Below are 19,827 nucleotides of genomic sequence, written 5' to 3' on the forward strand. Positions count from 1 at the left end.
CTAAAAGGCTATAAACATTTTTTATCAGAAAAACTGCACATAATAGTGCTACAAAACAGTCTAAAATCATCACCTTTGGGTTAACTCATTTTTGTAGTCAACGGCCCAGTCAAATTTATCATCTCATTCTGCAATAATTATTTTAAGTTTAGTGTTTCATTGGTCAGTAAATGTGTTCTTGTTTTTACAGATGGAATACTTTATGTATAGTCTAATACCAACAAAGCATATGTAAGTGTACTGTATGTAAGCAAACACACATAATCCATGTTGGTATGGCAGTATTATTATTTAGAGTCTCTAGAGCTCAAATAATCTCAAAGGGGAAAATAAAACTATATATACTGTTACATATTTTGCTGAATGATCTCTAATAACATCTAAGTGGACTATATTTGCATTAATATACTGTATATATTTTTCTAAAGCTTTATGAATATTTTTCAGTCTCTGGATGGCAAATTGTCTAATGCAAAGCTATTAAATATATTTTAATGTATTGGACAAATAAGACCAGTGGCTTCATTATAGTGGGTTTCCCTATTTTTATGTCTGAACCCCTGTTCTCTTTTTTGATCATTCTGTTTTTTTTCATGCTTAATACATTGCAGAATATGCTTATCATTATCATAACAAGAATTGATCATCATCTGCAGAAACCCATGTATTTCTTTATTAGCAATCTTTCATGTGTTGATATTTTATTCGGAATAATAATTTTACCTAATGTCATGATACTAATTCTTTCTCATAAGAATACTATTTCCTTCTACGGTTGTATAACCCAAATGTATTTTTTCCTTTGCATTGGAGTTACTGAGTCTATTCTTCTTGCGGTTATGTCTTATGATCGCTATGTTGCTATATGCAATCCTTTAAAATACACTGTTATAATGACAAGAGATGTATGTTTTTATCTGGCCTTCAGCTGCTGGATAGGTGGTTTCCTCATTGTTTTTCTTCCAGTTTTTGTGATTTCTCAATTGAAATATTGCTCTAATATCATCAATCATTTTTTCTGTGAAATGTTCCCAGTGATACAGCTATCCTGTTCAGACATTTACTGGCTTCAAGTCTCTTTCACCATCTTAGCCTCTGTTGTCATCTTTGGTACATTCCCCATCATTGGAATGTCCTATTTAAACATTTTATGGAATATCTTAAGTCTTCAATCACTAAACAGCAAAAAGAAAACTTTTTCGACTTGCGCTACCCACTTAATTGTTGTATTTATGTACTATTCCACAATCACATTTATGTACATTCGGCCAAAATCTGAAAGCAACTTGGAGCTAGATAAGATAATTTCAGTCTTCTATTCCGTGCTTAATCCAATATTGAATCCATTAATTTACAGCCTTAGGAACAATGAAATTAAAAAAGCATTAAGGAAATGTATGCATCTAAAAATATAATACATATAAAATATAAAAATTATTTAAATAAAAAAGTGCAATAATGAAATGAAGAATGGGTTTCCTTTTTCATCAAATTGCTTTATTTAATTTCTAATTAAAATAGAAAACCTTTTAAAAAACAACGGAAGTCACAGAAAAAGACAGCAAAAGTTGATTTACTAAAGTTAAATAAACTGTTCACTTTACAAGGGAAGTTGTACCTTGAAAGGTAATTTTCTCCAGAACTTGGTGAATTTTATGTTGTTTCACTTTGCAAAGGATAACCCAATCATGTGCAAGGATATTATTAAGTTTTGCAGATATTAAAGTACAAAAGACAAATGTCCACAATGGAATAGAAGGTACAAACATATCCATAACAGGAAAACAGACATAGCCACACATAGAAGTGCTTTACAGTGAGATCAGTAGAAACCATAACAAATTGGTCAAATTATACCAAAGTGAGAGGGAGAACAAAAATCATCATACACTGTAGCAAAAGCTAACCAAATACATACTAAGTATGGTAATAAAAATCAAAATGAACAGAAAACAATAGGCTCCCATTTACAGTATAATATAGAGGAGACAATGTCTACATACATGGATGTCCATTTGGAAAAACACCTCTATGTCTAGGATGCTATCATTGACTGGTGAGCCCAAAAATGGGATAACACAAGGAAACAAAGAGTATCAAATGGAGAGAAAGAGAGAGAAAAGAGGGGGAAAAGGAAAAAAGGTCACTGAACGTTTATAAGAAGGCACGTGCACCTAACGGGATCATGCAAGCACACTCAAACAGTAGTAGCTATAAAAGAGGCAAAATTGGAAGAATAATAAAAATGAGTCCAAATCTGTGAGATTCAGATGTGTCCTCGTCTCTGGCAATCATGCTTTCCATATACTCAATACTATTAATTTCACAAGTCCAAGTGGCCAAAGATGGTGGTTCAGGCTTCCGCCAACATCTGCTGATAACAGACGAGATGAACAAATATTAGTAGCCATGAAAAAGATGGTGTTTCAAAAATAGTTTTTAGTATGTTTCTTACAACAGGAAAGATAAAAGGGAATGTGTAGTGGTTTTTATACATTTTCTTTATTTTTTTTTAACGCGGCAAAAAAAAAATGTAAACAACATTTTGAGAATTGTTCATCTTTCCCTTTTCCTAACCTGATCTTTCAGATGAGGCCATACAAACTCAGTCACAGAAGATTCTGCCGTGTTCTCTCTTAGGCCTCTAAGGCCTCATACACACAACTGTTTTCCTCGACAGAATCCATCAAGAAACTTGGTGGCAGAGCTTTTTTGCTGAGGAAAACGGTCGTGTGTATGTTTTTCAACGAGAAAACTGTCGAGGAACTCGACGAGAAAAAAAAAGAACATCCTCGATGGGAGCCTCAATTTCCTCGTCGTGTTCCTCGTCGGGCTGGTTTTCGATGACAAACACGTTCGCATGTATGCTAAGAAACCCGCGCATTCTCAGAATAAAGTATGAGGCGGGAGCGCACCTTCGGTAAAAGTAGCGTTTGTAATGGAGATAGCACATTTGTCACGCTGCAACAGTCTGAAAAGTGCAAATCGTCTCTTACCAAACTTTTACTTAACACGCAGTAACAAGAGATTAGCAAAAGCAGCCCCAAGGGTTGTGCCAGTGGAATCGAACTTCCCCTGCCGTTGTATGTGTTGTACGTCACCGCGTTTGAGAACGAGGAGATTTGGTCTTGACAGTGTGTACACAAAGCAAGCTTGTCAAGTTTCTCGACAAGCCTAACAAGGAACTCGTCAAGGAAAACGATGTTTCAATTATGACGAGTTCCTCGGTCGTGTACGAGGCCTCAGATGCATATTTTAAATGCACAATAAAAATGGGTGGAAATAATTGGAATTGAAGACTTGACTTAATGTGAGAGGCAAACGTGAAAGAGAGAGAAACCAAAAATATAACAAATAACAATAACGTTAACAGAATTAAATCTTCTCTCATGTAATACAAAAAACTAAAATGTCCATAAAACATAACAAGGAGGTCTATCTTAGAAGGCAAGCAGATTTTGAGCAATAGAGGCACTGTACAGTTGATGTACTAAAATCAGCTTCCATTTTTTTTTTTTGGTCAAATCTTTATTGAACAAGCAGAACTTATAAGTTGATTGGTTACCATGCACAGCTGCACCAGATTTTATAATCTTCAGTATTAGTAAATCAACCCCAGTGTGTACAGTGAAGCTGGAGCAGTTGGAAGCACACATATAGACGATTTCACTGAAGGTTGTTGTTCTACCATTTTAAGGAGTTTGCACTATGTTTTGAACATTTTGGGAGTTTGAAGGACAGTGATATATATTATTTTGTGTTTTGGACATTACATTTTTTTGTATTGCACAAGAGAGGATTTGATTCCATTCACAACATCCAAAACATCAAATACAGTATTGAAAAAATAAGTATTGAAGATGTCATCCTTTTTCTAGGTAAATATATTTCTAAAGGTGCTATTGCAATGCTGTATCCTGGCCTAGGCCAACAAGGCCCAGGCCTAGGGCAGCACTTTGTAGGGGGGCAGCACGGAAAGAGTCCCCGCCGCCTTGCCCTACACTGTAAAGACGCGTACACACGATCGGTCCATCTGATGAGAATGGTCTGATGGACCGTTTTCATCGGTCCAAACCGATCGTGTGTGGGCCCCATCAGTTAGTTAACCTTCGGTCAAAAAAATAGGAACTTGCTTTAAAATTGAACCGATGGACGCCTAACCGATAGGTCAAAACCGATCATTAGTATGCAAAAGCATCGGTTAAAAACCCACGCATGCTCAGAATCAAGTCGACGCATGCTTGGAAGCATTAAACTTCGTTTTTTTCAACACGTCGTTGTGTTTTGTACGTCACCGCGTTCTGACACGATTGGTTAATTAACCGATGGTGTGTAGGCGCGACGAACCATCAGTCAGCTTCATCGGTTAACCAATGACAACGGTCCTTCGCACCGTTCTCATCGGATGGACTGATCGTGTGTACGAGGCCTAAGTGTAGAGCCAGTATTATGGGGTGGACTGGTTTGAGAGGCAAATTAGTCTAGTGCCCCCATAAAGCGGCCGGACTGCTACCTGTATGCAGGCGGCTGGCATTCTGCAACTGTGCAAGGAGCGCTGCTTCTAATTTTGACTGTTCTCTCATCCTGGACCACAAACCTTCCTCACTGTGCTATATGTTTCTGCTGCACCATTGGCATGGTTATATCTTCTTAGTCCTCTCCATAAAATTATCAGAAATTTGTGCTTAAAGTAGAACTATAGGCAACACTTTTTTTTTTCATTTTGGATAGAGTAAGGAAGGGTTATAGCCCCTGTCAGTTTATTTTTTACCATCTCTGTCCTGTTGCAGAGATTTCCCTTCACTTCCTGCCACATACCCAAACAGGAAGTGAGAGGAAATCTATGTAAATTAAGGGAATTCATTGCCCCCCCCCAGGCCCTCAGAACTAGTGTCCCCACTCGAAAATTTCAGGGCGGGTCTTAAAAAAAACAAGGGGTGTGGCCTTGAAAGAAAGGGGTGGGCCATATTTAAATTAGGGGGTGCACGAGTTTAGTCAGGCCTAGGGCAGCACAAAACCTAAATACACTACTGTGCTATTGACATGAAATTTTCAGCATATGTCAGCAACAACCCATGCAACCCATACATACAAAACAAATCAGTTCAGGAATTAAATGTGTAAAAAAATGGAATGACACAGGAAAAAAGAATTGAACGTGCTAACTGAAATTTATTTAATGGTTTGTACAAAATCCTTTGTTGGTAAAGACAGTTTCAAGACACCTCCTGTATGGAGAAACTAGTCACATGCATTACTCAGGTGTGATTTTGGCCCATTCTTCCAAACAGTCTTCAAATCTTGAAGGTTCAGTGGGCCTCTTCTATGAACTCTAATCTTTAGTTCTTTCCAAAGACTTTCTATTGCATTCAAGTCAGGTGATTGTCTGACTTTATTTTCTTTCTATGAAATCAATAGAGAGTTTCCTTAGCTTTGTGTATGGGATCACTGTCTTGCTGAAATGTTCACCCTTGTTATATCTTCATCATCCTGGTATATGGAAGCAGATTTCTATCAAGAATATCTTAGTACATTTTTCGATTTATCCTTCCTTCAATGACATGAAGCTTGCCAGTAACATATGCTGAAATACAGCCCCACGCCATGATGTCCCCACCTCCAAACTTCACTGTTGGTATGATGTTTTTGGGGCGATGTGCAGTGCCATTTGACCTCCAAACATGGTGTGTATTATGACATCCAAAGAGTTCAGGTTTGGTCTCATCTGACCAGACTATATTCTCCCAGTATTTTACAGGCTTTTCTAAATGTTGTGCAGCAAACTTTAAACTAGCTTCAACAAACTTTTTCTTGGATTCTTGCCTGGCAGGCCATAGCGGTTGAGTGCATTACCTCAATAAGGTTGCAAAGATTTTGAGAGAGCTCTTTGCCTTTACCCATCATGAGAGGTTTCTTGTGACACCTTGGTAATGAGACACCTTTTTATAGGCCATCAGTTGAGAATGAAGCAGCTGATATTAATTTGCACTGACAGGGGGCAGGATTGCTTTCTAATTACTGATATATTTCAGCTGGTGTCTTGGCTTTCCATGCCTTGTTGGACCTCCCCTTTTCCCTGTGTCATTCCATTTTATTACACATAACTTAATTTATCAACGTATTTGTTTTGGTCTCTTTGTATGTGGATTGTCTGGGTTGTTACCGACATGTGGTGAAATATATTTACCAAGCAAAATAGTGATGAGTTCAATACTTTTTTTACCCACTGTTTATAAAGTTAGCACCAAACCACCATAGTCTTAGTTTCCCTTTTAAGTTTACATACATGTTTCATGTGAAAAAAAAAGCATGCAGTAGTGTTTAATTATTTTACTACATGTCTCAGTTAATATATATTTTTAAGTACAATAGGTAGAAAATAATAGTTTTCTAATGCACACAGTGAAAATATTCCATGTTATGAAGCAAACCAAGTACAGGAAATATTAATATAATATTTACAGAAAAATAATCCATTATCAAATTTAGTATTAGAATGGTTTTGAGGCCATCAAAAAATGAAAGTAAAAATTTCTTTTGTAATATCCACAACCCATTTTGGAGAGCTGTGACTTTAGAAAAACAGGTGTATGTAAAATAGGAGAGTTATATAAAAATTCTTACATCTTAAATTAGTAGCTCAAAATTAATCATGATATTAATATTTGATTATTACTTTTATTACTTGTAATACATTAGGACTAGTTGTAATAAATAATAGTTCAGCATGAACACATACAGTATATTTTGATCCCAAAAGAAAACAGAAGAAAAAAAATATTTTCTCAATAGATCAACTACATCTATAAATATTAGTATACAGAACTTTAGATTGACTTAAGTCATAAGGTAGGCTGTTCTATTTGCATTATGCTCCTGAAACTGCAGAGTAAAGCACAGCAAACAAACACACATACAGATCCTCAAATAAAATACAAAATGCATAAATATGATATATTTTCGTTCCTCAAGTAAAAGTTCTGATGGAAAGCAACAGTCAATTTACAGTTTCTATGAAGGGAGAACAATTTGTAGGTCTTTGTCATACAGTTTGGCTATCTTACATAAACCTCTACCGGTTTCGCTGGAAAACCGCTTATTCAGGAGGAATATCTGTGTGGTGGATAATACAATACAATAACTAGCAGAACAGAAATTTCAATAAATACATAAATGTTGTACTTTTATGTATTTATTGTAATTTCTGTTCTGCTAGTTCTGTTTTCCCGTTAAAATGGTAGAGGTTTATTTGGCTACTATCCGCTACAACAGACACCTCATGGGGTAACCAGTTAGCAACAACTGCTGTACCTATTGTGGGGTTTGGCTCATGTGTTTTTATATTTGTATAATTTTATGTATAATAAATAATTTTTATTCAACTAATTGTTTGCCATCAGTACCAAGAAAGTCCATCAAAATACTCTTCTTTTTCTGGGTAATAAAAAAAGGGCATGAATCTTTCCCATAGTTTGTAGACACTATAACTTTTGCGCAAACCAAACAATATAGGCTTATTGCAATTTTTTACCACAAATATGTAGAGGAATATATATTGGCCTAAACTGATGAATATATATATTTTTAAACGCATTTTTTTGTTTATAGCGCAAAAAATTAAAACTGCAGAGGTAATCAAATGCCACCAAAAGAAAGCTCTATTTGTGGAAAAAAAAACTTTAATTTTGTTTGGGTACAGCATAGATGGACCGCATAATTGTACATTAAAGTGACTCAGTGATAAATTGTAAAACGTGCTCTCGGCAGGAAGGGGGTAAAATCTTCTGGGGCTGAGGTGGTTAAAGCCTAAATTTTGAACATTTTAAGAATGGTACAAAGGTATGTCAGGGACGTGCAGTGAGGTCATTGGCTGGTGAGGCACTGGCTAGTATCAGAACCAGATACATACAGGTCGCAATTGTTAGAGCGAGAGAAATAATCCCAGCACTAGACCTCCTCTGTAACTCTAAACATGTAACCTGTAAAATTTTTAAAAGCATTGCCTATGGAGATTTTTAAGTAATGAAGTTTGACGCATTCCCTGAGTGTGTGCAATTTTAAACCATGACATGTTAGGTATCTAATTATCTTTCATAGTATACAAAAAATCAGGCTAATATATATATACAGTATATATATATATATATATATATATATATATATATATATATATATATATATATATATATATATATATATATATATATAATGTTTGGGGGTTCTGAGTAATTTTTTTGAAAAATGTAGGAGAGAAGTGTCATAATTGGCTTGGGTTGCAAGTGGTTAATTACCATAAGTAAGTAATATACAAATAATTATTATATATTGTTTTTAAGGTCATTTACTATATTTTTAAAAACTGTACTCATGCAGGTGGCTTAATGGACAAATTACTGAAGTTTGAAGATAAAACTTCAAACCAGTAATTTCACAGTAATTAGATAAATAATACATTATTATGTTATAATATATAGCATAATAATATATGATTTAGCTTGATTAAAACAGTACCTTTTTAGCAGGCTGCAGATTCTCATTCTCCCTCTTAACTGTGCGAGAAAAACATGGGATTATGGGTAAACCTTATACTCAGAAACCCATGCTTTTTCCTTCTACTTAAGAGGGCTGGGCCGGAAGGGAGTATGTGTCTTTTAAACACATGCCCCCTTTTATGACACTGCAGTGAGAGGACAGCCTTCACTTCAGCATGTTTATTGGACAGCTTGTTCTAATGGTGCTTTACCATTGGTCCAAGGCTCCAAGCTCTCCAGTAAGTTCAGTGCTTCTGACAAGAAGTGAGGAGAGGCACTGTGAGCTCATCTTCTCGGTCTGATGCAAACAGACCCTAGGTCACCAAGGTATGACCCTCAAAGCCTGTGGTATGAAAATACCTCATCAGCACTGTAAAAAAATTATTAAAGGATAATAAAAAACAGAATTAAGGCCTCATTCACATGGTTGCAAAGTGCCGTTCACAATAAAGAAGGACCACATTTCTGTGCCTGGGGGTCACAGGTAGGGATGAGCTTCGAGTTTGAGTCAAACTCGTGTTCGACTCAAACATTGCCTGTTCGCCCGTTCACCGAACAGCGAACAGTTTGGGGTGTTCGTGGCAAATTTGAAAAGCTGCGGAACGCCCTGTAAAAGTCTATGGGAGAAATCTAAAGTGCTAATTTTAAAGGCTTATATGCAAGTTATTGTCATAAAAAGTGTTTGGGGACCTGGGTCCTGCCCCAGGGGACATGTATCAATGCAAAAAAAAGTTTTAACAACGGCCGTTTTTTCGGGAGCAGTGATTTTAATAATGCTTAAAGTGAAACAATATAAAGTGAAATATTTACATTTCGTACCTGGGGGGTGTATAGTATGCCTGTAAAGCAGCGCTTGTTTCCCATGCTTAGAACTGTCCCTGCACAAAGTGTCATTTCTGAAGGAAAAAAAGTTATTTAAAACCACTCACGGCTATAATGAATTGTCGGCTCCCGGCAATACAGAGAAAAAGCATTGAAAGTCATTGAGAAAAAAAATGCGTGGGGGTCCCCCCAAATTCAATTACCAGGCCCTTCAGGTCTGGTATGGATATTAAGGGGAACTCCACCCCAAATTAAAAAAAATGGCGTGGAGTTCCCCCAAAAATCCATACCAGGCCCTTTATCCGCGCATGCAACCTGGCAGGCCACAGGAAAAGAGGGGGGGGGACGAGAGAGCACCCTCTAATTGAACCGTACCAGTCCACATGCCCCCAACATTGGGAGGATGCTTTGGGGGTCTGTGACGCCTCAAAGCACCATGTCCCCATGTTGATGGAGACAAGTGCCTCATCCCCACAACTCTTGCCTGGTGGTTGTGGGGGTCTGTGGGCGGGGGGCTTATCGGAATCTGAAAGACCCCTTTAACAAAGGGGACCCCCACATCCCGGCCCCCCTATGTGAATTGGAAATGGGGTACATTGTACCCCTACCATTTTACAAAGAAAGTGTAACAAATTGTAAAAAAAACACAGACACCGTTGGGAAAGTCCTTTATTAAAAATAAAAACATAAACATAAAAAAAAGATTCCAGCGGTGGTAATACACTGATGGTCTCTGCTCCAACGCTGTTGTTATCCTGCGATGGATGATCTCCTCTCCGGGTCCAGCAATGAGAAGATCTCCTCTTCATTCAGGTCCAGGATCAAGTGATGAGATGTCACCAGTCTCCACCGGAGACACCCTGGGAATGATGCGGCGGGAGCACAATGACAGTTCTCATGTAGGTTAGGGCGGGGCCCCCCGTCACGATGACCCCGTCCCCCTCTGACGCAAGGGAAAACCCAGGCTTTCCCAGTGACGTGCGGGTGACCCCGCCCCCTCTGCTGTAACGGCAAACCTGCATTACATCAGAGGGGGGCGGGGTCACCCGTCACATCAATGGGAAAGCCTGGGTTTTCCCTTGCGTAAGAGGGGGACGGGGTCACAGGGTCACGCCGACAATTCATTATAGCCGCGAGTGGTTTTTCCTTCAGAAATTACACTTTGTGCAGGGACAGTTCTAAGCACAGGAAACAAGCACTACTTCACAGGCATACTACACCCCCCCAGGTACAAAATTTTAAGGAACAGTTCACTTTTATTGTTTCACTTTAAGCATTATTAAAATCACTGCTCCCGAAAAAACTGCAGTTTTTAAAACTTTTTTTGCATTGATACATGTACCCTGGGGCAGGACCCGGGTCCCCAAACACTTTTTAGGACAATAACTTGCATATAAGCCTTTAAAATCAGCACTTTAGATTTCAAACGTTCGAGTCCCATAGACATTAACCACTAGCCGACCAGCCACCGTCATTATACGGCGGCAGGTCGGCTCTCCTGGGCGAAAGCCCGTAGCTATACGTCCTATCGTATAGCCGCCACTAGGGGGTGCGCGCGCGCCGCCGGAGGCGCGCGCGCGCGCCCCCCGCTCGCCCCCGACTCCCGTGCGTGTGCCCGGCGGGCGCGATCGCCGCCGGGCACACGCGATCGCTCGTTACAGAGCGGGGACCGGGAGCTGTGTGTGTAAACACACAGCTCTCGGTCCTGTCAGCGGGGGAAATGCTGATTTTCTGTTCATACACTGTATGAACAGAAGATCAGTGTTTCCCCTAGTGAGGCCACCCCCCCCCACAGTAAGAACACACCCAGGCATACTTAACCCCTTCCCCGCCCCCTAGTGTTAACCCCTTCACTGCCAGTGGCATTTTTATAGTAATCTAATGCATTTTTATAGCACTGATCGCTATAAAAATGCCAATGGTCCCAAAAATTTGTCAAAAGTGTCCGAAGTGTCCGCCATAATGTCGCAGTAACGAAAAAAAATCGCTGATTGCCGCCATTACTAGTAAAAAAAATATATTAATAAAAATGCCATAAAAATACCCCCTATTTTGTAAACGCTATAACTTTTGCGCAAACCAATCAATAAACGCTTATTGCGATTTTTTTTACGAAAAATATGTAGAAGAATACGTATCGGCCTAAACTAAGGAAAAAAATTTTTTTTTTATATATTTTTGGGGGATATTTATTACAGCAAAATGTAAAAAATATTATTTTTTTTCAAAATTGTCGCTCTATTTTTGTTTATGGCGCAAAAAATAAAAACCGCAGAGGTGATCAAATACCACCAAAAGAAAGCTCTATTTGTGGGAAAAAAAGGACGCCAATTTTGTTTGGGAGCCACGTCGCACGACCGCGCAATTGTCAGTTAAAGCGTCGCAGTCCCGAATCGCAAAAAGTGCTCTGGTCTTTGACCAGCAATATGGTCCGGGGGGTAAGTAGTTAATGGGGTTCTAAAGCTGAAAATCTAGTGGCTGGCTTTACAGCTATGTGCTATTTTTTATTTAATCCGTCATTTGTTTTCAGAAAATATATGAATTGGGGGAGGGGTTGAATACTCGAAAAGCTGTAAAGAATAAAATAAAAAAACAAAATTGCAAAAATAATCTTGCTACCTGAGGTTAAAAGTGAAGGGCCTAGCAGTGAAAGGGTTAAATCTCCACATTTATCTGATGGGCTCGCTTTCAAATTTTTGTTAGATTAAGTTATTTTATTGTCCATGTAAAAAAAGTATAAAGCCGGCCATACTGTATATGGATGAGAAATTTGGTCAGTTCAATGGGGCTCCCCTCTGACGGAATACAATAGTGCAGTGGGAAGTGTGGATGGGGGAATCGGCTAATTTTTTATTCTATTATTTATTCAACCCATTGGTTCAACAAAAGAAAATGAGTCATGTATGGCCAGCTTAAGTTAAAATAGATAGATAATCACCCCTTCTCCAGAGGATTTGTATGAGATGGGATAATTGTCAAGCACAGGCACTTTGCTTGACAAGGCGCAAGGCACAGGCACTTTGGGACAGGTTGCTCCAGGGGTTTAGTCTATAAAGGATATAATTGGAGGCTTTAAAAAGGCATTAAACCAAGAAAAGAGTTATCTAAAGATGGGTGGCAAGAATAGTGCCTATTATTGGATGTTCTTGTTCTTTTTGGAGCTAACTTATACAAAAATAAACCAAAAATAAACCAATGCATTGCTAAAACATATTTAGATTTTGTCTAATTTTGAAGGCAAGTGGAGAGGTTGGTATTCAGTTTCTATATAGTAATCATATTTTTTTATCTCCAAGCATATACAGTAGGAATGGGACTTTAGTGATCTGTAATTGATTTACCACGGTAATACGTTTTCTGATTTGTGTACAGAAAAAGATATACCACTTATTCATTTATGTGTAGCACATAGAAAGGTTTTCATGCTATGAAGAAAGTTACGCTTTATATGTTACTTTTTGCTTCTTGTTGTTTCAGTTAACAATGTATCAGACATAGTATAAGAATGCGTCAGAGCGGGCTTGTAATAGGTATGTTATTTAGAATATTGTTTATTGAAACAACCAAGGGAGATGGGGCAGCAGGATTTTATCAGCATCGTCATAGGACATTACAGGAGGGTTGAAATCAAAAGATTTTTATTGTGTACATATAAGTGACAAAATAATAAAACAACCATAGAAACAGACAAATGTAAAAAAGTATTATATTTGTAATCCCACTTGACGGTTCCTACACCCCAAAGATTGTGGTCCTTTTTACCTGGAGGTCTACTTCAGGGGCAGCAGGCTAAATATACAAAACAAATTTCTTATGCCGCGTACACACCATCACTTTATGTGATGGAAAAAAATGACGTTTTCAAAAACGTCACTTTAATTGACCGTGTGTGGGGGAAAACGTAATTTTATGTCTTGTAAAAAACGACCAAAAAAAATTCAACCATGCTTCAATTTTATGTGTCGTTTTTCAAAAGTGCACTTTTTACTTCACAGAAATTGACCGTGTGTAGCAAAAAACGTCGTTTTCTAAGACGTTTTTTCATCCACGCATGCCCAGAAGCTACTTGTAAAGCAAGCTTCAATGGAAAAACGTGGTAAACGTAACCTCACTTTGCAAGAACATTGTGAGAAAAACGATGGTGTGTAGGCAACTTCGTCTTTGAAAATTGAAGTTTCAAAAACGTCATTTTTTACTTCACAGAAAGTGTCGTTTTTTTTCATCACATAAAGTGATGGTGTGTACGGGGCATTAGGAGGTAGCATGGAGGGCACTTACTGCAAGGCCAAGCAGGGATGACCGGCAACCATCATGGAGGCTCGCTGGGCGAACATGGGAGCAGGTACAATAGGGTCACTAAAATTCTCTAGGTGTATCGTTATAGTGAGTTTTAGGGGTAGGAATTTTAATATAAAGCACATACCAGAATGAGAATAATTGAATGTGTAAGCCAATGCTTTTATGGGTGGTGAAGCTGATAGAACACAATGAAATAGATGAGGCCACAAAGGACCTCTTATAGGATCCAGCTCACTGGCTGGATGCTGTCCCCCTTATTTTGTCCTTTTCGCTTGCTTTGAGCATTTATATATGATCCTTCATGGTTCTTTATGTTTGTGCCCTAGAGCTTCTTTCTGGGTGAATGTCTAGTACTCTTTTCCATTTCTTTCATAATTAAATCTGGCCACATTGATATTCATATATTTATATGGGGGGGCTAACAAGGCCCCTGTTACATGAAATTAGCACTTCCCTCTCTGTGTATTGTGATTTATAGATAAGCTGTATGATTCTGGTGCCGACATATGTGGAGCCCTATAGAGGTTTACTTTTCTAGGCATTGAATACTGAACAAAATACTTTAAACCCCTGAAGTTGCATTCTACCAGCTCCAACACCCATAAAAGCATCAGCTTGCACATTAACCACTTAAGACCCGGACCAAAATGCAGCTAAAGGACCAGGCCTCTTTTTGCGATTCGGCACTGCGTCGCTTTAACTGACAATTGCGCGGTCGTGCGACGTGGCTCCCAAAAAAAATTGGCGGTCTTTTTTTTCCCACAAATAGAGCTTTCTTTTGGTGGTATTTGATCACCTCTGCGGTTTTTATTTTTTGCGCTATAAACAAAAATAAAGCAACAATTTTAAAAAAAATGCAATATTTTTTACTTGTTGCTATAGTAAATATCCCCCAAAAATATATAAAAAATATTTTTTTTCTCAGTTTAGGCCGATACGTATTCTTCTACCTATTTTTGCTAAAAAAAACGCAATAAGCGTTTATTGATTGGTTTGCGCAAAATGTATAGCGTTTACAAAATAGGGGGTAGTTTTATTGCATTTTTATAAAAAAAAATTTTACTACTAATAGCGGCGATCAGTGATTTTTTTTTCGTGACTGCGACATTATGGTGGACACTTCGGACAATTTTGACACATTTTTGGGATCATTGTCATTTTCACAGCAACAAATGCATTTAAAATGCATTGTTTTCTGTGAAAATGACAATTGCAGTTCGGGAGTTAACCACTAGAGGGCTATGTGTGACCTCATGTGTGTTTACAACTGTAGGTGGGTGTGGCTGTAGGTGTGACGTCATCGATTGTGAATCCCTATAAAAGGGATCACACGATCGATGCCGCAGCCACAGTGAAGACCGGGGAAGCTGTGTTTACATACAGCTCTCCCCGTTCTTCAGCTCTAGGGACCGATCGCGGAACTCCAGCGGCGATCGGGTACGCGAGTCATGCGGCCGAGGTCACGGAGCTTCGGACCGGGTCGCGGGTGTGCGCCACAGGCGCGCGCCTGCGACCCGCAGCTGGGCATTATACAATCACGTACAGGTGCCCAGCCGTGCCATTCTGCTGACGTATATCGGCGTTAGGCGGTCCTTAAGTGGTTAAATTAGTATCATTCTGGTATGTACTTTATGTAAAAAAAACGTAATACTCCCTATAACATTGGGTGGGAGTAATATCCGCGCTTGGTAAAAACAGCAACGAGATAGCAGCTAAGCACTGTAACCCAGATATTAGGCACAGAAATAAATATACAATAAAAAGTGCAGCGCTGTAAAAAATGTATCAAATAATACGAAAGAGTGGAAACTATAAATAAAGTGCAGATATGCAAATAAAGACTTGAGACTTGTTCACCTTCCAGCAGGACAATGACCCTAAACATACAACCAGAGCTACAATGGAAGGTTTAGAACTTTAGATCAAAGCATATTCATGTGTTAGGATGGCCCAGTCAAAGTCCAGACCTAAATTCAATTGAGAATCTGTGCCAAGACTTGAAAATTGCTATTCACAGATGCTCTCTATCCAATCTGACAAAGCTTAAGCTATTTTGCAAAAATAATGGGCAAACATGTCACTCTCTAGATGTGCAAAGCTAGTAGAGATATACCCAAAAAGACTTGTAGCTGTAATTGCAGCGAAAGGTGGTTCTACAAAGTTTTGACGGGGGGGGGGGGGCTGAATACAAATGCACCTCACAATTTTCACATATTTATTTGTAAATAAAATGGAAAATCATTTATCATTTTCCTTCCACTTCACAATTATGTGTCACTGTGTGTTGGTCTATCACCAGAAAAAAATACATTTACGTTTTTGGTTGAAATATGACAAAATATGGAAAATCTCAAGGGTTATGAATACATTTTCAAGGCATTGTATGTGTGTTTAATTTTTACATGTGCTATAGGGAAGCACCTACCCAGTTAGGACATACGGGTCTTGACATGTGGACAAAGGCAAACAGGCTGTTCACTTTCCAAGGGAAGTTTACCCCAGAGCTTAGTTAATGATGTGAACTCTGCTGACTTCCATTTCCAAATATGTTCAAGTAAAAAATAGGTTCTTTATTTTCCTTGCACGTGATTGGGTATTCTTTGCAAAGAAAAGCTTCACCAATTTAATTAACCACTAGGACAAATTCCTGTGCATAGTGCAACTTCCCTTGCAAAGTGAACAGCCTGTTTGCCTTTAGTAGACAGAAAGGAGAAGAGATGAAAAATCTTGACTTACAGTCACAGTATCCCTCAGACCTCAGACCTCCTGCTCCACCCTCAATCATTGCCGAGTTTATGTTGACCTCCGTCTCCACTGGTCTCTAAACATGCTGTTTCCGAGAAAACAACTTTGATAGTTGCAGATCAACATTTTCAACATTTTCCTCAAAATATTATTGCAGAGCAAGAGGATCTAAAATAACAGCAAGCTCTCTGCATTTTTGCTTGTTTGAAATGTGATGAAGAACTTGGTAAAAAGGAAGAGAGTAATACAATTTGAACTGTGTTATGAACCTTCATCAGCTAGGCAACATGGTCATCAAATATGGCAAGAGAGTAGTCACCCTGAATTTTTCTTTACATCTTAATTTATTGGTGCACAAATGTAAAAGGACCCATAATGAAAAAAGGAGTTTGGAGTTAAAGTTGAACTAAAAGAACTTAAAGTAAAACTTTAAGTGGAACTGAAAGCACTTAACATGGAACTAAAAGTACTTAATTTAAAGTGCAGTGCTTAAAGTGGAACTAAAAACAAATATATTCACCTATGCTTCAACAGTCCGATGGCCACAACACCACTTGCTGGTGCAGGATTATTATATTCAGCTTCTTTCAGGTGATAGGGCCATATTCTCAGAAGAGTTACGACGGAGTATCTAAGGAAACTCCGTCGTATCTCTCTTTTTTGACCCGCGTATCTATGCATCTGATTCCTAGAATCATTTTTGCATAGATACGCTGTAGATCCGACAGGTGTAAGTCACTTACACTGTCGGATCTTAAATGTAATTCGCTGCCGGCCGCTAGGTGGCGTTTATGTTCAGGTCTCATTTGTTTATGCAAATGAGCCTGATATGCCGATTACCAAACGAAATCGCGTCGCGTAACCGTTGCTTACGTCGTTTGCGTAAGCGTAAGGTTACCCCTGCTATATGAGGGGTAACCTTATGCCAGTCCGACGTATGCCATGTTAAGTATGGCGTCGGGTACGTTGTTTTCGTAAGTCGTTCTTGAATATGACTTTACGTCAATGACGCACACGTCGGCGTCATTGACGTTTTCCGTCGAGAACTGGAGCATGCGCACTGGGCTATTTTTAGCCCGGTGCATTCGCAGTTCGATCGGCACGGGGGCGTGCTTAATTTAAATATAAGCCGCCCCCTTTGAATTACGCGGGGATACGCCGGGCCTTTTACACTACGCTGCCGCAAACTACAGAGCAAGTGCTTGAGCTGGCTTACGCTTACGTAAGCCAGCTTACGCTACGCTACGGCCGCGGGAAAACTACGAGAATCTGGCCCATAGTCTTTGGCCGTTTTGATTGGCCAGGGCAGGATGATGTAAAAACTGTTGCACAGAGCAGGTAAGTATAACCTGTTTGCTATTTTTTTTTTTAATCCAACCTTTATTATGACTTTAATTAAATTTTTGATTCTTGACACTTTGGGCCAGATTCACATAGCCCGGGCGCAGCGTAACGTAACTGGTTTAAGTTACACCGCCGCAATTTTTCCAAGTTAGTGCCCGATCCACAAAGCACTTACCTGGAAATTTGCGGCGGTGTATCCTAAACCCGTCCGTGCCCAATCGAATGGGGCGAGTCCCAATTAAATTAGGCGCGCTCCCGCGCCGGACGTACTGCGCATGCTCCTGTCGCAAATTTCCCGACGTGCTTTGCGTGAAGTTACGACGCGCCGACGTTTTGTGACTCACGACAGGTAAAAAAGACTTGCGCCGGGAAAAAATAAATATAAAAAAAAAATTGAAAGTGACCCGGGAAAGACAGGTATACTTTTACATGGTGTACTAAGTTTACACTTTGTAAAAGCAGCCCTATCTTTGCGACGGCAAACTAACACTTGCAGCGACGTAACGACGGGAAAAAATTTCATGGATCGCCCTAACTGCTAATTTGCATACCCGACGCTGGTTTACGACGCGAAATCCCCCCAGCGGCGGCCGCGGTACTGCATCCTAAGATCCGACAGTGTAAAACTATTACACCTGTCGGATCTTAGGGATATCTATGCGTAACTGATTCTATGAATCAGTCGCATAGATAGAAACAGGGATACGACGGCGTATCAGCAGATACGCCGTCGTATCCCTTTTGTGAATCTGGCCCTTTGTACTTATTAAACAGACCTGATTATTTTTTATGTTTTGTATTGCCTTTTAAATGCTATAAACGGCATTTGTTCTACAGAATTATATTTGTATTTTTTCTCTTGCTCATTTTCCATTGAAAGGAAAAGAACATGAATAACCTAACTGTTGTCAAGGAATTTATTATTCTGGGTTTCTCCAGCATTCAGGGATATCAGAATGTCTTGCTCTTGTTTTTCACATTAATGTACACAGTTACCATTACTGTAAATATTTTCCTTCTTATAGTAATTCGACTAAGTCCAAAGCTCCATAAGCCCATGTATTTCCTTCTCGGTAATTTAGCATTCTTAGAATTGAGTTATATCACTGTAACAGCACCTAAAATTATATTAGACATAGCTAGAAAAAGAAAAAGTATTTCCTTCTCTGCTTGCATCACCCAGCTCTTCTTCTTCACGTTCCTTGGTGCCACAGAAAACATACTTCTTGCACTAATGTCCTTTGATCGATTTTTGGCAGTATGTTTCCCTTTGCGTTATACAATCATCATGAGCCATAAGATGTGTTTTTTGTTAGCTGCCTTTTCTTGGTTTCTAGGATTTTTGACAACTTCAGTTCCAATCATTAAAATATCACAACTTGATTTTTGTAATGCCAATGTAATTAATCATTTCTTTTGTGAAGCAGCTCCACTGCTAAAGTTATCCTGTTCAGATCCTTATTTCAAAGAACTTACTGTTATAATTTGTGCATCTTCAGTCATTCTCAGCTCAGTTTTTATAACTATGCTGTCTTATGGATATATCTTGAAAACCATTCTAAAGATTCCAACCTCCACTGGGAAACAGAAAACTGTTTCTACCTGTGCTTCACACCTATTAGTAGTCACAACATTTTATTCAACAGTATTTGCTATGTATATTAAACCTACAGCAAGTGAAGGGTCTCTGAATAAAGTTTTAGCATTGTTTTATGCTGTCGTCACCCCTCTTGTCAACCCTTTTATCTACAGCCTACGTAACAAGGAAGTTAAAGAAGCAATCAAAACTATTACAAAAAAAAAGTGGTTCTGAAAATTAGAAATGACTACCACTGCTATTGTCACAGTGCCAAAATAAAGTATTATTTTAAATGATTGACATATATGTACTGTGTCAATGTACTCTCACTAGGACACGTAAACATGTTTTGTTATTAGATTTATCAAGAACAGACATCAGTGGGTTGATTTAATAAAATAGCCAACCAGCAACTAACTTCAGTTTGTTCAAGTAGGCTTTGACAACAAAAAAAAAGCTGATTGTTTTCTATGCAGAGCTGCACCGGATTGTGCACTCACCAGTTCT

The 19,827-nt window shown here is 38.8% G+C and overlaps 2 protein-coding genes across 2 annotated transcripts; both read left to right on the top strand.

Moving 5' to 3' along the window:
* Positions 1-614: 614 nt before the first annotated feature.
* LOC120946838 (olfactory receptor 6C75-like) lies at positions 615-1,415 on the top strand. Its single transcript, XM_040361664.1, has one exon. It carries the CDS (start codon positions 615-617, stop codon positions 1,413-1,415), a length of 801 nt encoding a protein of 266 aa, XP_040217598.1.
* Positions 1,416-18,630: 17,215 nt separating this feature from the next.
* LOC120946916 (olfactory receptor 6B1-like) lies at positions 18,631-19,554 on the top strand. The gene has a single exon (XM_040361782.1). The coding sequence runs from the start codon at positions 18,631-18,633 to the stop codon at positions 19,552-19,554; it is 924 nt and encodes a 307-aa protein (XP_040217716.1).
* Positions 19,555-19,827: the final 273 nt, after the last annotated feature.

This window comes from Rana temporaria, chromosome 1 (genome assembly GCF_905171775.1).
Source record: "Rana temporaria chromosome 1, aRanTem1.1, whole genome shotgun sequence".
NCBI lineage: Eukaryota > Metazoa > Chordata > Amphibia > Anura > Ranidae > Rana > Rana temporaria.

Excerpts from the sequence above, each read along its gene's own strand:
- LOC120946838 (XM_040361664.1), top strand. The coding sequence starts at position 615 with ATGCTTATCATTATCATAACAAGAATTGATCATCATCTGCAGAAACCC.
- LOC120946916 (XM_040361782.1), top strand. The coding sequence starts at position 18,631 with ATGAATAACCTAACTGTTGTCAAGGAATTTATTATTCTGGGTTTCTCC.